We start from the raw sequence: 16,843 nt of genomic DNA on the forward strand, positions 1-16,843 counted from the left end.
ATGTTTATTTTACCCGGTGGTCCTTCTAATTAACGCGCTAAAACCTGGATATTAAGATATTCCCGTGGAAGGAAGTGATCCGTTCTTTGTCTAATATTTCGCTCCTGTCTGGTGGTATCTAGGATCATCATTATTTCATGTGCATACTAATTTTCGTCAAGGAAGAAATTTTCCATCTGAACGTAATTATGAGTATACCTACTAATTTCAGGTGACATGCGGGTGAATCGAAACTACTGAAACTGGATGAAATTAGAACTTTTGAAGACTTCATTACACTTCAGAAAAAGTTTGTGCTCCACTAACTGAGCTACTCAATCCACAGTTTTCCCCCTATGTAACCATTCTTCTTTTTTTGCTGGAGTGAACCACAGTACCTTGCAGGCAGGTCAACCAAGACCCACACCCCATTGCATCCCGTACTGCAGAAAAAGGCAATCAATGGTCTTGACGATAAATTCAGCTGAAATGGATTGTATCAATGGGAATAAACAAAGTAAACCCGTTCTATTGAAGTATGTTTCCTAGTCGAGTATATTTATGCGAGTTCTAAGTGCTTGCCAGAACATTGCTTCTAGCTATCAAGTACTACAGTGCGAGTACTGGTTTCGGGATTTCGAGTACAAGTGTCCAAGTGCGGCCTTTATGTGCAAAGGTCACATAATCAAAACCAACATTTTGGCGGTTACATACACGTGAAAATGGTAACATAACCGAAACCCCACAACCCACTAAGGATACCAGACAGAGTAATAATTGTAGTCCTTGATTACAGGAAATCAAAGAATAAAGTTGACATATTTGTACGAATAACTCTGTCACGACTTCCAGCTAGGCCTGTGTTATGTTAATACGTAATTAGACTCTTGGGAAGCGGGTACTAATAAAGTATCTTGCCCAAGGGGGTGATTGGAAGGGTCGGTTACAAATCTACAGAAAACACAGTTTCAATCACTTCAAATAAACGATTAATAGTTCCAGCTGGATTTGATGTTGGTTTATTTTCTTCTTTTTCTCTTAATAAATGTTGGATTATAAAAAGCTCAATCAAATTATGTTATACAGCCTTGTATGGTAAATCAAAATAATGATTATAAGATCGTTCTCTTTCGAACATAATTCCAGTTCTGAAGAGCCTGTGCGATTGGGATAGACTTGCTGTGTAGACTGGATTGAACCTATGTTACGACGATATATCATTTACTAACTGATGATTTAGTGGAGGCTATAGCACCCCCCCCCGCCCCCATTCCCACGCCCCACCCACAAAGCGTGACTAATTATTAGCACATAGGTCCAAAGAGCCAATCAAAAGTGAAGCCAATAAATATCTGCCTGCACGCGTGTAAACATCTGGATGGAACATATGTGTCCTAACCTCACGATGCTCTGGAAGAATTTAATGTAGATCAAGTAAAAAACAAACGAGCGTGAGACCAGAGGAGTAAATGTCTTCCAGGGATGTAGTTCAAATCGGAAGTTATCTTCATGTTGGCTATAAGGGGCTTACAGATTTAATGTAATATATTCTAGACTATTACATGACACTAAACAGTACGTTCGGTGTAATTTCCCCGAGGCTGATGACGTCATAGGTTCAAAGGTCAGGGCTCAAAGGTCAAACAGCACCTTATTGATAATTATGTGTGCATATTGCTAGTGTTAATTGGATACTTTATAGATTTCTTTGTTATAGATGTCAGGTTGGGGTTCCATTGCTGATAATGCTGCACCTGTGTGAACCTGAAACAGAACAAATGCGAAAATGTAAACAAATGAATTTCTCAGAGACCATGTCTGGAGGAAAAGACATAAAATGTATCTTTATAAACTGTTAGTGTCAATGAAGCTTGAAATAACTTCTTTGGCAAACCAAATTAATTCAGATATGTTAATATGCACTTGAAGTTCCTAGCGACATTGGGTGCTAGTGCATCTCATGAACCCTTTACAGCTGACAGGCTGAGAACAGACCTTATTATACCGTTTAACGGTATTGTACTTTGCGATGACGCGCAATGTCTTACAAAGTTGTGGTTATGTTATGGTAGTTACGTTATATATTCAATGTACTACTTAGTTCTCTTAAGATTAACTATAACTTCAGGGGAAAATACCATATATAAAATCAGAACGGCAAAAACAACTTTTGTTCTCGCACTTTCATGTTTTTCTTTATTTCATTTTTCTTATTTGCTTCTTCGTTGCACATTTGTGTTACATTTATCAGTTACAACTATAGCTTTTACTTTCTCAAAATTTGTTAAGTAATTTGTGGATTGTTAAAAGTTGAATTGTTTCATAATAGACTGTCGTCGTTACTTTTGATCACTTGCGTGTAACTACTTTACTCGGCCTTTTGGCTAAGATCATGTGTAGTATCTGTTCCTTTCGAGGGGTATGGCGATGCACACCCGACGATGATCACACAGTCACAGTCCCGATACAAGAGGACTGGGGTTGAGAGCGGATCAGTTGTTTGGTAGTTTGGTTTTCGTGCACATGTTCTTTCCTGGGCGACTTTTTCTTAAAAAGTACTTTACTTGTATTCTTAGTTTTACATCGCACCTGTTGGTTTCTCATTACCATGTAAGTCTCTGTCGTGCTTTGTAGATATTCGTTAAGCTCATCGAAGCTTAAACGAGATTGTTGATCCCACTGCCAGCAAAGTGACATTGCTTCATACCTATAAATACAAATAGAACTGTTTTAATTAGATCATTTTGAGGTAATTGAAGATAATGTCTCAACAATGTTTTAATAACGGATGTTACTTGTCAAGGTTAACACCTGCCTAGACAAGTAACACAATATCAAATGCAGTTATTAAGACAATCTTATTGCAAGTAGACACAGAGCCAGAAGTGCTCACTTCTCCATTCTAAGAGCTCTCTCTCTTCGAATCTCTAGATCCACTCTCCTGAAAGAGAAGCCCAAGAGAAATGAAAAACGTCAACTTTCCATTCCAATCGACTTTCCCTTTGCCAAGTTACTAACAAATATCATCACATCCAGCCCACCTACGATCGTCTTCAAGAGCAATAACTGATAAGCAGACTATTGCGTACAGATGCCCCTGTAACCTGCGGGATTTGCTAGTTCGCTCTGCTCCATGTTTTAACTCCACCTTCGTCTTCGCCTACTTCCAAATGTTCTCTACCCTGCGGTTACATTGTCTGCGAGGTTCACATCTCGAGATCGGATTCTTTCACCCATCACACTCACACAAAGTAAAGGATTACATTACTTGCATTACCCCTAATGTCATTTACATAATTTCTTGATTCTGCAGTATTCAGTGGATATGTGAGACCAGGGTTAATCTTACATTTGGCCAAAGATCCACAGTCAACACTTTGAAGATTGAAACTCCAGTTGGACAATATTTCAACCTTCTTAACCACACTAAATCGGTATGATCTTTCAATGCATTCAATTTAACCACCAAGACACAGCTCGCATCACAAAGAACGTTCGATTCACGGCATTCGACCATTCAACCACATAGGCCCAACATCCAAGAAGGGAACTATCAAAGAAACCCCCCTTTCTTCCCCTGCCCCCCACCCTCCAGCCTCTCTTTTCTATCCACATTCACAGGTCTTCCTTCCTAATCCCCTTTCCCTCCTTTCCCATTACCTCTTGTAGTGTTTCACCCCTCAGAGTGTATCTCCACAGCCCTTAATTCTCTAATAGATGCTTCCTTTCATCTTTCCTCTCCTTTCTGGATCTATTTCTGCTGTATTCGTTGATCTTTTTGTCAAATTTTACTATCTCTCAATCTGTGCATGTTTATATGTTCTTATTTTGTTTTCGTGTCAGTTAGCCTCTGAAGAAGTTCCTGTTAGCATCGAAACGCCATGCCCTCACACGTTTCATAATGAATCAAATAAGTATGCTTTGCCACAACTGTGGACAATTTCTTCATGAACGAACAAGAGGTGGTGCAAACGTGTTAGCATGGCAATCTCATTAACGGGATCATGTAGCAGATGTATTGTGTGTAACAACTTGAATTCGTTGTCCTTTATGGTTGTTGTCATTGTATCGCTGAGTTTAAGTATATTCATCACAAAGTCTAAACAGTAACATGCAAAATTACTATTTCTCGGTAGCTGTATGGACATGTACATCCGCTCCCACCACCCGTAAAATTTAAATTTAAACAACACAATATTGAAGTATTCCATGCAAACATGAAACATGAAACTTAGTAGTGTAAATGAAAGGATATATATGAAATAATGCGGCTGAAAATTTTTAGCTTACAATTGTCCAGGGCAATTAGCAGGTCTTGTTAATTTTCCTAAAACGTCGGTTGGTCTTTGTATTTCTCTGTATTCCGGTATTTTCGCACCTAGAAATGAACAAGAGAAACACAATTGTTTATAGAGTAATGTGTTAGAACAACGCCCAACATCGATATTAAAGCAACGCAATAACCAGGGATGTATGGATATATTGAAAACATTTGGATAATTAAATTATTAAGTATAATAACTTAAAAGAAATAGCAATTATCTTTAGAAGATCTGAATAGATCGTATTATTTACAATCTTTATAGGCAAAAGTTTGATGAAAGAGTTACTAGAAATGTCACTTTTTGTTAGAATCGATTTCTCGACTCGATGAGAAAAGATTACTTACATTAATAAAACTCAAAAACCTTTTCGGGTGTATCCTAAAGCTTGATCAGATAATAGTTTTCAAGCTTCAGGAATCCTATCAAGATACAGCAATAGAATTGATTTGATAAAACAATGAGCAAAAACACCTATTTAGAAATGGTTGATAATTATATTTCCCAACTGCAGTAAGGTCTTTTGAGATGCCTAAAAGCTACGGAACATAATGTATTCAGAAAACGTAATTATTGTGTAGAAAACAAATCTCTCAGAATAAGCTTAAGACCATCCCTTAAGCGTCAATGTGACAATCGTTCAGTTGCGAGGGGAGCATGACAAAATAAGGCAACCACTCAGTGAACGTTTCTTTATTCATGCTTCTATTTTGTTATATATATCAGGTTTCATCATACTTCACATTCAGGCGGAAGCCATGGCAAAAGCAGATAGACTATCAGCATAAGATGATCTTTCCCATAAATTGGAGTTTCTGTTATATTTACGTCCCATTGTTTTGAGCAAAATGAGAAAATAATAATGAACAACTTGAAGTGGTAAATGAACTTGAAATCATCGGACTGATCGTGAATGGATCTAAGCGACAGTAATATTTAAAAACTTCTAGATGAATGAAAGCGGAAACTCAATAACATACCATACGAAAATATTTCCCATAGTACGACTCCTACAGCCCAAAGATCACTCTGCTGTGTATACTCTCCATTTCGCTTTGCTTCCGGTGGAATATTCAATCGAATTTTCCCATTATTCTAAAATGATAGAGAGGCGCTCATTACAAAAGAAAACACGATAAATAGATATAATATCTTTACGGTGTCCTTGGATCACTAAATAAATCATTTTGACTAAGATAAACCATGAGTTAGAACCTTCAAACACTGTAATATATACTACGCACCAATATCATTATTTAAGGCATACCCCAAGTCGACTCTGAATTTCTATGCCATAAGTAGTTATATGTCATGTCAAGCAAAAATAATTTTGGTGGGTTTGCCTTGCAAGTTTAAGCCACGGATAATGTCAAATGCAGTGGCTTACCTTTTCCAGTTCTTCTTTTACTCTATCTCCTGAAAATATTGCGTAACAAAAGTCATGTAGTTTACAAGAAAAGCCAGAGTGTCCAGATTGAGATATCAGTAACTTCTCGGTACTTAATCCGGGGTGTAGCCACTGGAAGATTTATGGAAAAAAACATTCAGAAACTTATAAGATGACAAATCGTGTAAGATTTTTAAATAAAATTATCAGGACTTTTAGGACAATGGACACACTAACAATTAAATAAGCTCAGCCAAAATAAGGTAGGCAATCTTACACAATAAGGTAGACTATCTTACACAATAATGATGAAGAAATTTCATGCCGCTGATAACGTTTGATGCAAAAGTCAGAAAGTGATGTGGTACAGGCTCTAATGCATTCCCGTAGAAACGACTTTGTCCAAAATTAACTTCAAGATAAGATTTAAGAGTTCCAAAAGCCATATATTCTTGCAAACAGTATGGAATACCTGCAACAAAACATTTTTACGAAAAGTTACATCAAAGTTTATTTACACAATTTCAAACATTGAAACACTTTTGACTATATTATTTTGCAAGGATTTGTTCCAAAATTACCTTGCACCAAATCAAAACATTTGATGTTAAATACTCAACCTTTAAAGTTACGGATAGTATAACACTGGAAGACATTTTGCGAACGACGTTACGGTATCATAAGGCATTATTAACATTGATTATATATAACTGCTAAATCAGTGATGATAGTTTATTCTTACCTGACATCTGAACAATTCCAAATGTTTTGACAACATTTTCGTTTATGGGGAGGATGGCAATGTGTCGAAGAAAGTATTTCCATTCCTCAGAAGCTATGGTAACGTCTGTAAAAGAAAAATTATCAAAAGCCAAACAGAAGATTGCAATTTATTAACTAAGAAAACAATCCTCCCTCAAATGTAATTAAAAACATTTAACCCTATATATACAAGTTCTACATTACAAATATACCAATATATCTATGCGTTTACGAGTGTGTTACGTTTCACGGAATAAATAATAACATTCAACATTTATTATTATTTTTACGACGCTTAAGCGACCACAAATGTGGGAGAATCCCGCAAGTGCTTATGGATTACAACTTACACGTCGGGTGGCATCCAGTTCAACATTTATTACTCAAATTTGGAATGTTTTCAATTAATAAAGTCATTTCAGATAGGAAAACCGTAGATTGCCCTTGAAGGAAAACTTCATCTTACTATGACCCGGTCTGGTTTCGAGCCCGGAACCTCCCGATAGCTAAGCCTAATTGTTTCAAATGCAACCGCCTTGATGCATTCGGCCACAGCACCCATCAATGAAGACAGTGAATCTGAACGACTTTACAATTTTTACATTTTCAAGATCTATAAATTTCCCTCAGTTGACAAAATCCTGTTTTGCCTGTGTGTGCTGTCTTCGTAAGACAGACGTATTATTTAAACTAGTACCCCGCAATCCATATTTTGAGTTATGTTGCGTTAAATGACATGAATGAATCACACAACGTACCTGTGTTTCTCCTCATATGTGTGTAAGTTTCAGCAGCAGTGCCTTTGTGTAATATCCCAAGCCAACGCTCTCGCATCATGTCCTTGTTCAGCTGTACAACAAAAGCCACATCTTTTCTGTCGAATTCCCTAAGCTTTTGTGTTTCCGGATCAGTGTCTTCTTTATCCATGCTCATATACTGGTCTGGATTTTAGGGTAAATAAATTTTATAGAGACGAAACAGTTCTCATCAACCATAGAAAAAATGTTTCGAAATAATAATATTCGAAAATTGGTCAAGAGTGGAAGACAGATGTTTACGACGCTAAACAGCCACAAATGCATAAGACGGAAGCTCAGTGGCGTATTGCTGAAGCGTGTTCCTTAAGTTCATATTGGATATTATCGGGATAAAGACAATATCCCTAAGAAATAAGTCCATAGCATTTGCCAGTCTGTGGTACAGTACGGACTCGAATCCATTCTCTATGGACTAGGTATTGGATTCGAACACAAGTTGGCTTATAGACTGGACGTATCGCGGACTCAGGGACCCCAAAGCTCGGACTTCAGAGTTCTGGCGAGTCATAAATAACTTATGTCCCCTCCATTTCAAGGTTCTTTAGCATAATCTATAGAGTGGCTGCATAGTTATATAGATACGACTTATATCATATATATATAAATATATATATATACATATATATATATATATATATTATATAAATATATATATTATATATATAACATAGGGGTTTAATTGAAGTCCGTTCCTCACGTCCGAGCTGTGCACTTGTGGCAGGTCAAGAAGCAAGATAGACAACAAATACAGCCTGAACGAGATCCCAGAAAGACACAACATATAGGCCAAGAACTCCTTCTCAGCACTAGACTTAACTGAGAGGGAACCGGATGAGTTGTGGCAGGAGGGAGAAGACATCATGAAAAAAGCAGCAGAAAAGAACATCCCAATGGCTAAAAAACAAAAGAAAAGCAAGTGGCTGTCGAAGAAAGCAATAGAAATTGCAGATAAAAGAAGGGAGGTAAAGAAACAAGGGATTCACAATAGAGAGTTACGACAACTGAATGCTGATTTCCAATATCAGGCAAGAAAGGCAAAGAAAATCATCTGAATAGAGCTGAAATTAAAGGAGAGATGGCGTGTTTATACAATGGACTTGTACAGAAGTCATCACAATATCACCACACAATTTACGAAAGGGATCTACGAAGATGAAGCACCGATAATTGAGGAAGAAGTCAGGAAGCTGTAAAGTCAGTAGCAAATGGAAAGTCTCCAGGATCGGACAAATAACCCATTGAACTCTTTAAGGAAATGAGTGAAGAGGGTGTAACAGTAATAACTGTAATTTGTCAGCGAATCTGGTGCACAGGTGTTTGGCCAAAAAGATTGAAGGAATCCATATGCATCCCGATTCCGAAGAAAGGTGATCCCCAAATTTGCTCACACAACCGAACGATAGCACTGTGCTCACATGCAAGTAAAGTCATGCTGAAGGTAATTCAACACAGACTAGAGGGATATATGGAACTCGAAATGTCAATAGAACAAACAGGCTTCCGGAAAGGCAGAGGCACTCGGCACCAAATTGCCAACCTTCGATGGATTTTGGAAAGGTCAGGAGAGTTCCAGCGTCCCGTTTATATGTGCTTCATTGACTACAGTAAAGCTTTCGATTGTGTTGACCTTCCAACACTGTAGACCATGTTGACGGAAATGGGAATTCCCAATCACCTGGTACATGTGATTAAATCATTATATATTGAACAGGAAGCGAAAGTTCGAACCGAATATGGGGATACAGAAAGTTTTAACATCGGCAAGGGAGTTCGACAGGGGTGTATCCTTTCACCTTACCTTTTTAACCTTTATAGCGAGTACATAATGAGACAAGCCAATCTAAACAATGTAGAGCTAGGGGTGAAGATAGATGGCAGAAGAGTCAACAACCTCAGATATACTGATGAAACCACACTGCTCGCAGAAAGCAAAGAAGACCTACTTTATCTGATGGAACGTGTGCAGACATATAGCGCTCAGGCTGGTCTACACCTGAACCTAAAGAAGACCAAGGTTATGTGCAAAGAGGAGCTGGACGAAATTTTTCTTAATGGAAGCAAAGTTGAAATAGTACACGACTCTAACTTTCTCGGTTCTAGAATTGATGACAATGGTACCTGTAAAGGAGAGATTGTGAGACGGCTAGCTCTTGGTAGAGCTGCTGTGACGGGGCTAAACAAGATTTGGAAGGACAAAGCAATTTCAAAAATAACGAAGAGTCAACTGATGAGAGTAACAACTGATGAGAGTACTAGTTTTCCCAGTTGTGCTTTATTGGAGTGAATCATGGACAATAACAAAGGGAATGAGGGAAAGAATAGACAGTTTTGAATTATGGTGCTGGCGCAGTCTATTGAGAATCCCTTGGACTGCACACAGAACGAAAATCTCGATTATGGAGCAAGTAAAACCCTCACTTCCACTGGAAGCACAGATCCTGAGGCAGCAACTAAATTATTCCGGCCATATCATGCGAGCGGACGACTCCCTGGAAAAATCAATAATGGTGGGAATGCGTGATGGATCACGGAAGAGGGGCAGGTCACGAGCACGATTGATGGTTGGTGTCAGGAAGGCGACTGGGCTGACTCTGGATGGACTGCGAGGGGCAACCAGGAGCCGGATGGATTGGAGGATGAAAGTCATGGTCATCACCAGGGGTCGGACACGACTCGACGGCACAAGTTAACAAGTTAATACATAACACGATTACTGTACATTAGGCTGTTATGAACAATATTCTCATAAAACATATGATAAGCCCACTACGAACTTCTGAAGGGAGCGATACCAGCTGTGTACTGTTCACCTCTTAAAAGTCAGATCAAAAGGCGTTCAACTTGTTATTGCTGATGTGTCAAGAGATTTTGTTCCAGAATTACAGTACTGGTTGAGACTTAGTTGTACTCATATCTAGTATAGCAGGTTTTGAAATTTCAAAAAAAAGTTAGAACTGATATTTATTAAGAAATAAACGGCATTTATATGTTGCATTTGGACTATATAGGTGTGTTGCCTTTTATACATAACATCCTTCTACACCATACTCTCTACAAGAAACGTTTGGATGGCCAAGTAATTTCAAATAATCTGTTATCAGTCAATCACGTATTACGGAACTAAATCATGTTTCACCTAGAGAATTCTAACTCCAGAGCGGGTTGACCTCATGTTCAGTCTGGTTATCGCCATACACGTGTACCGTGGTTCTGCATGTCCACAGTATGTTCGTTACTGCAAGATCACGTATATTAGTCTAGGTTCAACACATTTATGCCAAAAGTGTTTCGCGAACTATTCCGTCGGCGTAACCTTCCAGCCGATTTACTTCAAACTTGGTGGGTTTGCGCCTGTGCATGCATCGATGTAATACCCCCAATGAATTATCGTGCCATTGGGTCAAAGGTAAGACAAGCAAAAAGTAGTCGTTGTGCCAAAACGCATATTACAATATGACAACATAGTCGAAAGCATTCAAACCGTGTTGTATATCATCATTTTAATGTCTTCAATGTATTAATTAATTGATTAATCAATGCATAACGCCTGAGATCACTTGATCTTACGAGGCAGACGGTTTGGCTTTGCCAAGCTTGGGCACGCATCAAAACGACCGAAAAGGTGTGACTAGCTTTGAATGTGTAAATTATTTTAATATAACTGTTAAAGGTCACGAAGCTCGTGTACTTCAAACTTGATGAGTCCAAACTTTTGGGAGGAGATTTGGAACTCTTTGGATTTCCTGCTTGTGTTTCCTTTTCTCCATTTTAGTTTTGTTGCTCTTACGTTATGTTTGTTACACCTTGCTGAAATCGGCTCCAATTTGGAAACGGCTTCACCAATTTCAGACCGACTTTGGTAGTTCATTGAGGTATGAACCCGAAATACAGTCTCAATAAACTAGAACATACATCTCAAGAACAGAATCGAACATATGTTCAAACGTACCAAGATAATATTTGGTGACATTGTCAACAGGCGTAAGTACAAAATCTTGGGTTTGGGAAACTTCTCGTCTGTTTGAAAAAGAGTTGAACAAAATATATTTACTCTAAGTATGCCAATGAAAGAGAGACAAAACTATTGGTGTATAGTTTAAAATCAAGATTATACTAATCTCTTGAATACTACGTCTACCTATGGCGTTTATGCCAAGATCTACTTCGTGTGCAATTGTTGACATAATATATGTATATACAGAGAAAGCGCCGATATTTTCTCTCTCAGGAAAATTGCCGAAAGGCAACATGAGAACAGCTTTTTCGATATGTTATCAATCAGAATCTTGTGGCTTTGATATAACAGAATATAAAAGGAAGTACATGATGTGAAAAAACTTGGGAAAATGTATTCAATTGTAGACCACTCTAAGGCTTCCAAGAGCAACGTTTACTGATGAGAATTGATGCTTGTTTTCTAAAACGTTTCGCTCTCGTAACTAAAATGAATTGAGATGCCATGAGTAGTCAACCTGTCACAGTTATCCATCTTGGTGTAGGGTTTAGCTAGTAAGAGCTTCAACAAGGACATAGTGATCACATACATTTGACTACTAACTGCTTAATTCAATGCAGAAATGTCAGACTTTCTTCATTATGACGGACATTTGAATCAACTTTTGCTCATAATCATTCTTAAGCAAAAATTGAATGTTTTACTCCATATGTGTGTGTTTACTTACATACTCGATTGACTGAAATGCTATGGAAAATAGATACATAAATAAACAATAACTGATTAAAATATTAAGAGAGTGAGGCAATGGAAACATATTAAATAATATAAAACATAGTTACCGCACCGACCTAAGGCTAGCGTACCGTGAAAAACATCTTTCTGGAAAAAGAGAAATTTTATGAGTTTACTTAAAGGAAAGTTGTGACTGTAATCATGAGTTTTATGGCTTAAACTTGACTGAGATGTAAAAATCCTCAAACCAAGGTGTCCATTAAAAATGTTGCGTATTAGTTGTTGCGTATAAGTTTAGGCATTTAAATGTTAATTATGAATAAATGAAGGAAATAGAGATATAAGAATGCAGAAGGAAAGGATGAAGAATCCGAAGTTACGATGTGTCGAATACTGCAAAACGTTTAGGCTTCACTTTCAGTAAGAAGTCAAGTCTAGTGCATTCGGCGCTGTAACTTATTACAGTCTGCTCGAGACCAAGACTGAAAACAGCAGAGATGTGTTACAGACGTGTCGTGTGATATTTTGGCATTACTTGGTTTAAATGTATAAAAAGAACAACCCTGCTTTTGTTAAAGTTTACATTACAATTACATCAATTTAGTTTATCCCGATTCGACGCAGACTAATGTTTTACTTACGAAGTGTCCAGGAAGCTGGAAAATTTCCAAATACTGAAAGGCCTATACAAAATCGTCGTTACAGTATAGCAACCCGTACTTGAAATGAGCTAATAAATAACTATACGCACTGTTTTATACGTTGGATTGCATCATTCATATTCAAAATGTTAATTATTCAATTGTTTACAATGAAGTTCTATCAAGTGCAAGTCGAAACAAAAAGCATTCAGCCATTAAAACTATTATCAATAGAGATACTTGCTCTGAGTTGACCTGGTGAATATAACAGCAAGGATAAAGGTAGCACACACTACCAAGGCGTAAGTCATCCAGGAATTATCACTCCGAGATATCGACGAGTTTTCTGTCAGAAAGGAACCAAATTAATCGCCAAAATAAATTTAGTTGTGCTATTAACATAAATAAATTAAAATCCGCAGGCCAAATAAATATAAGAAATGAAATATCTGCGGATAACTACAATCACGCATAACCAAAGACATAAATAAAATGTGTGATTGGTAGAATGTTCACAATATAAAAAATAACATTAGTTAGGTCATAAAACTAATGTTTCAGATAAGTAAAAATAAATGAACTACGTTTATTTGAGAAATGCGTCTTAAAATTGCAATGGACATGGGAGACGAAGATACCACAAAAATATATTTTGAAAAGGCAAAATTGCTATACAAAAAGACAACAGCCGTTTTTCACGTGACCCCCTTTACTTACTTTCCGTTTCTACACTGACGATGCTGCTCACGTCAATATTACCGAGGGCGTTGCTAGTTGTACACCTGTACATTCCATTGACGTAGTTGTCTTTACTTGGCAACTGAAATTCCCACAATTGAGTTGTAAGGTTTGACTTGTTCAGAGGTTTTAAGTCAATTGTTTGCCATTCAAACATATCATCTAACTTCTGAAGGAAAACATCCGGTGTTGGATTACCCTCCACCATGCAGATAACCAACAGGATGTCTGCATCATTAGCAACATTTATAGTGGATGAAGAAACCATTTGGACGGTAGGTGGATCTGTTTAAGGGGAAGAAACGGTGGTATTTCCTTGTTCTAGAAATATCATTTTCTTGAGCTAAATGAGCAATGTCAATTTAGAAAATAAAATAATATTTTGCTTTAGGTCAGCCAACAAAAAGCACAAGGAAGTTAAGAATGAATTATTCCACAGAAGTGCCGAAACTACACTTAGTTAATGACAAATAAGAACAGTTAACTCTGTTGAGTTCAACAAACCCTAGTTTTAAATAAAAAGGGAATTATCGGCATATCCTACGTTAATCAGTGACTGAAAAAAAGCATTAATCAGCTTTTACAAGTAATATTTCTTGCTTCGGACTGAAAATGGGGAAATCACCTTGTTTTTTCCAAAATGATCCTTAGAGGATATCAACCTGGTTTTGTTTTGACAGTGACCAATATTTTTGTGTGTACCGTTATGAGGTGTAGACGGAAATTCTGTTCCTCAGAAAGGTACACATTCATGTCAAATTCTTTCAGTGTAGAACATTCAAGAGTAAAAGATGGTTGTATAGAGCACACTTACACCAAATATTTAACATCTGTTTGGATATACCCTTCCAGTCATCATTCGCGACACAAAATAACTCCTTATTATGTTGTGTGCGAACGGGTCGAAAGAATGCAAAGCTACATAGATGCGACAAATGGTAACTGATGTTAGTCTGCGTGTAATAAGTTACAGGGGAAAATGTTATGTTGTCTAGAATCCAGGAAAACTCAACACTGGTCGATATAGGTGTAACATCAACACAGCAAACTGCTGTAAGCGTCTCGTTTACTATGATGGACTTGTTTGCTCTAAGCTCCGTCTGACCTGTTCATCAATAATCAAGATTATAATATGGTAGCGTTTGCATGCAAAGTTACTTTTTTTGTCATCAGAACACCCGATACACACAGAGAACACAGATACTACTGTAAATCTTAAAGTTTTTTACCAAAGTAAAAAGCGGATGGTGCTATAAATCGGTAGCATGTGCTATTAGGATCACAGTAAGGACTGAGGATATCTGTTATCGCAACAAATCCAGTTGTTGGGGTTTGTTGGGATTACACATACTGTCAGTTCTTACTGTAATCCTAATACTAGCGCATGCTCCCGATTCATCAGATTTGTCAGCACAATCCCGTTTCAACTGTGGTACAAAGTTTTAAGATTTACAGTAATTACTGTAATCTATGTGTGAAACGGCTGATCAGAATTTAAAAAAAACTGATTTCAATCCAAAATACATTCAACTTCTGTAACAAACCCACATTGTAGCTATACTGATTGCTTTAGTTAAGCATCGCAACTATATAAAAAGAAAGATATTTCTCTTTATTAGTTTGTAAAGTTATAAAACGATTAGTTATGAAAAGTTATGAAATGACAAACGCTAATTTAATTTGGAAATCCTCATAGGTATATCAAATGGCATATGTACATAATATAAATTTATTGATCTATTTGTTACTCAACATGTTTTTTCTCTCTATCATATTGACCAGGTTATTCCTTCTGGTAGGTGCGCTTACCGTAAACGTTAAGCAAAATGTTTTCTTTCCACATCTTCAGGGATCCTGTGTACATCACACATGAATACCTACCAGCGTCACTGAAAGAAATATTTGAAATCCACAATGAGGCAGATCTGCCATCGTCTGATCGTTTTGAGGTGAAGCGGCTGTCCTGGTTGTAAGATTTATTCAAGTGACTGACAAGAGGATCCAATAAAGTCTGATTCTCGAAATACCACCAGGATGTCACATCTTCTCCGGTTAAGTTATTCGTGCATGACAGCTTCGCGCAACCGCCGATTGCCTCTGTCTGTATTTTGATACCAAGGCAGCCTAGTATTGTAGAAGAGAAATGTTATTTAACCAATTCAACAGAGACTTGATCGCATGTTTTTCGTTTGCTTTTTGCGTTTCCGTCTGTCAACGATATTTATGAATTCATTTGACCGACCTGTATGTTCGTTATATTCTATGAGTATTTTAATTTTTAATTTTTATTGCCTTACATCAGTTTGATATCTGCTTGCTCAATCTGTCAACTCTTCTTTCAACTCTTTCAATGACAAATGGTATTGTAAGAGACTTATTGAACTAATAAAGTTATATTAATATAATACCCTGCATTTGCCCAAGAAACTTTCAAAAAACATTCTTAAAAATGAGATCTAAGCAATTTTTATACATGGCAAGCGATAAACTGCGCAAAAAGGCCAAAGAACTAAATTGTTCATCAGAGAAATGTTCAGTCTAACTTCCGTATACTTAAAGGTAGAAAATTAACAAACTTTGTTTAAAGAAATGCCTTCTTCTCTACGGTTACCTGTAAGTAGGTCGCCCTGGAGGATAAAGTACGCCATCGTCAAAGCCGCTACTTCATTAGAGACCATTTTATTCTTCTAGAGAACCGTCCTGGCAAGATATGGAAAGATTAGCACTACGTATCTACCTGCAACTGACTGTAATCTCTTCGTATGTAATATTAGAGACATAGCTTCCTGGTTCGTGTATTTGATGGTCTATTAACAAAACGAAAGCAACCATAAATAAGCAATGGGGCATATCTCGAACGTTTGACGCAGCTAAAGTGACGGTGCATTGGTTTAGGATTCGAATCTAGTGTAGACACTCACGTTTCTGCAAAAGGGGCACTTTGTAAGTTTCTCACAAGCCTGGAGGCACTTGCCCCACCACCCACCAAGTTAGCTTCCCTTCAAAACAAGGACAACTGTTCCTCCTCGTAATCCTCTCCCCCCCCCCCTCCCCTCTCTTTTTCTCTTCTCTCTCTCTCTTTACAGTCAAACTTTTTGTGATGCCAGTTAAATTTAGTAAATTTGCTTGCAGAAAAATGTTCATTTTATCCAATGGGCCTTCTAATTAACGCGCTAAAACCTGGATATTCAGTGAGGCTTTCCCGTGGAAGAGAGTGATCCGTCCTTTGTCTAATATTTCGCTCCTGTCTGGTGGTTTCTAGGTTCACCATTATATCATGTGCATACTAATTTTTGTCGAGGAAGAAATTTTCCATCTGAATGTTTTTATGAGTAGATCTATTAGTTTCAGGTGACATGCGGGTGAATCGAAACTACTGAAACTGGATGAAATTAGAACTTTTGAAGACTTAATTACACTTCAGAAGAAGTATTGTGATCCATTAACTGAGCTACTCAATCCACAGTCTCCCCCCCCCCCCCCCCTATGTAACCATTCATTTGCTG

At 37.5% G+C, this 16,843-nt stretch overlaps 1 protein-coding gene across 4 annotated transcripts; it reads right to left on the reverse strand.

Moving 5' to 3' along the window:
- Positions 1-2: 2 nt before the first annotated feature.
- On the reverse strand, positions 3-16,378 carry LOC139977103 (uncharacterized). Of its 4 annotated transcripts, none has more exons than XM_071986189.1 (15): positions 15,949-16,378; positions 15,147-15,461; positions 14,152-14,442; positions 13,317-13,622; positions 12,844-12,945; positions 12,090-12,105; positions 11,218-11,285; positions 7,209-7,391; positions 6,431-6,535; positions 5,988-6,160; positions 5,689-5,820; positions 5,282-5,396; positions 4,270-4,357; positions 2,569-2,686; positions 3-1,743 (listed from the first exon to the last, which is right to left on the reverse strand). In XM_071986189.1, the coding sequence occupies exons 1-15, from the start codon at positions 16,013-16,015 to the stop codon at positions 1,663-1,665; spliced, it is 2,160 nt and encodes a 719-aa protein (XP_071842290.1). In that variant the 5' UTR covers positions 16,016-16,378; the 3' UTR covers positions 3-1,662. The 4 variants fall into 4 exon arrangements, with proteins under 4 accessions (XP_071842290.1, XP_071842288.1, XP_071842287.1 ...); XM_071986187.1 differs by having other exon boundaries at positions 12,075-12,105; XM_071986186.1 differs by having other exon boundaries at positions 12,066-12,105.
- Positions 16,379-16,843: the final 465 nt, after the last annotated feature.

Source organism: Apostichopus japonicus, chromosome 12 (genome assembly GCF_037975245.1).
Source record: "Apostichopus japonicus isolate 1M-3 chromosome 12, ASM3797524v1, whole genome shotgun sequence".
In the NCBI taxonomy this organism is placed as follows: Eukaryota; Metazoa; Echinodermata; class Holothuroidea; order Aspidochirotida; family Stichopodidae; genus Apostichopus; species Apostichopus japonicus.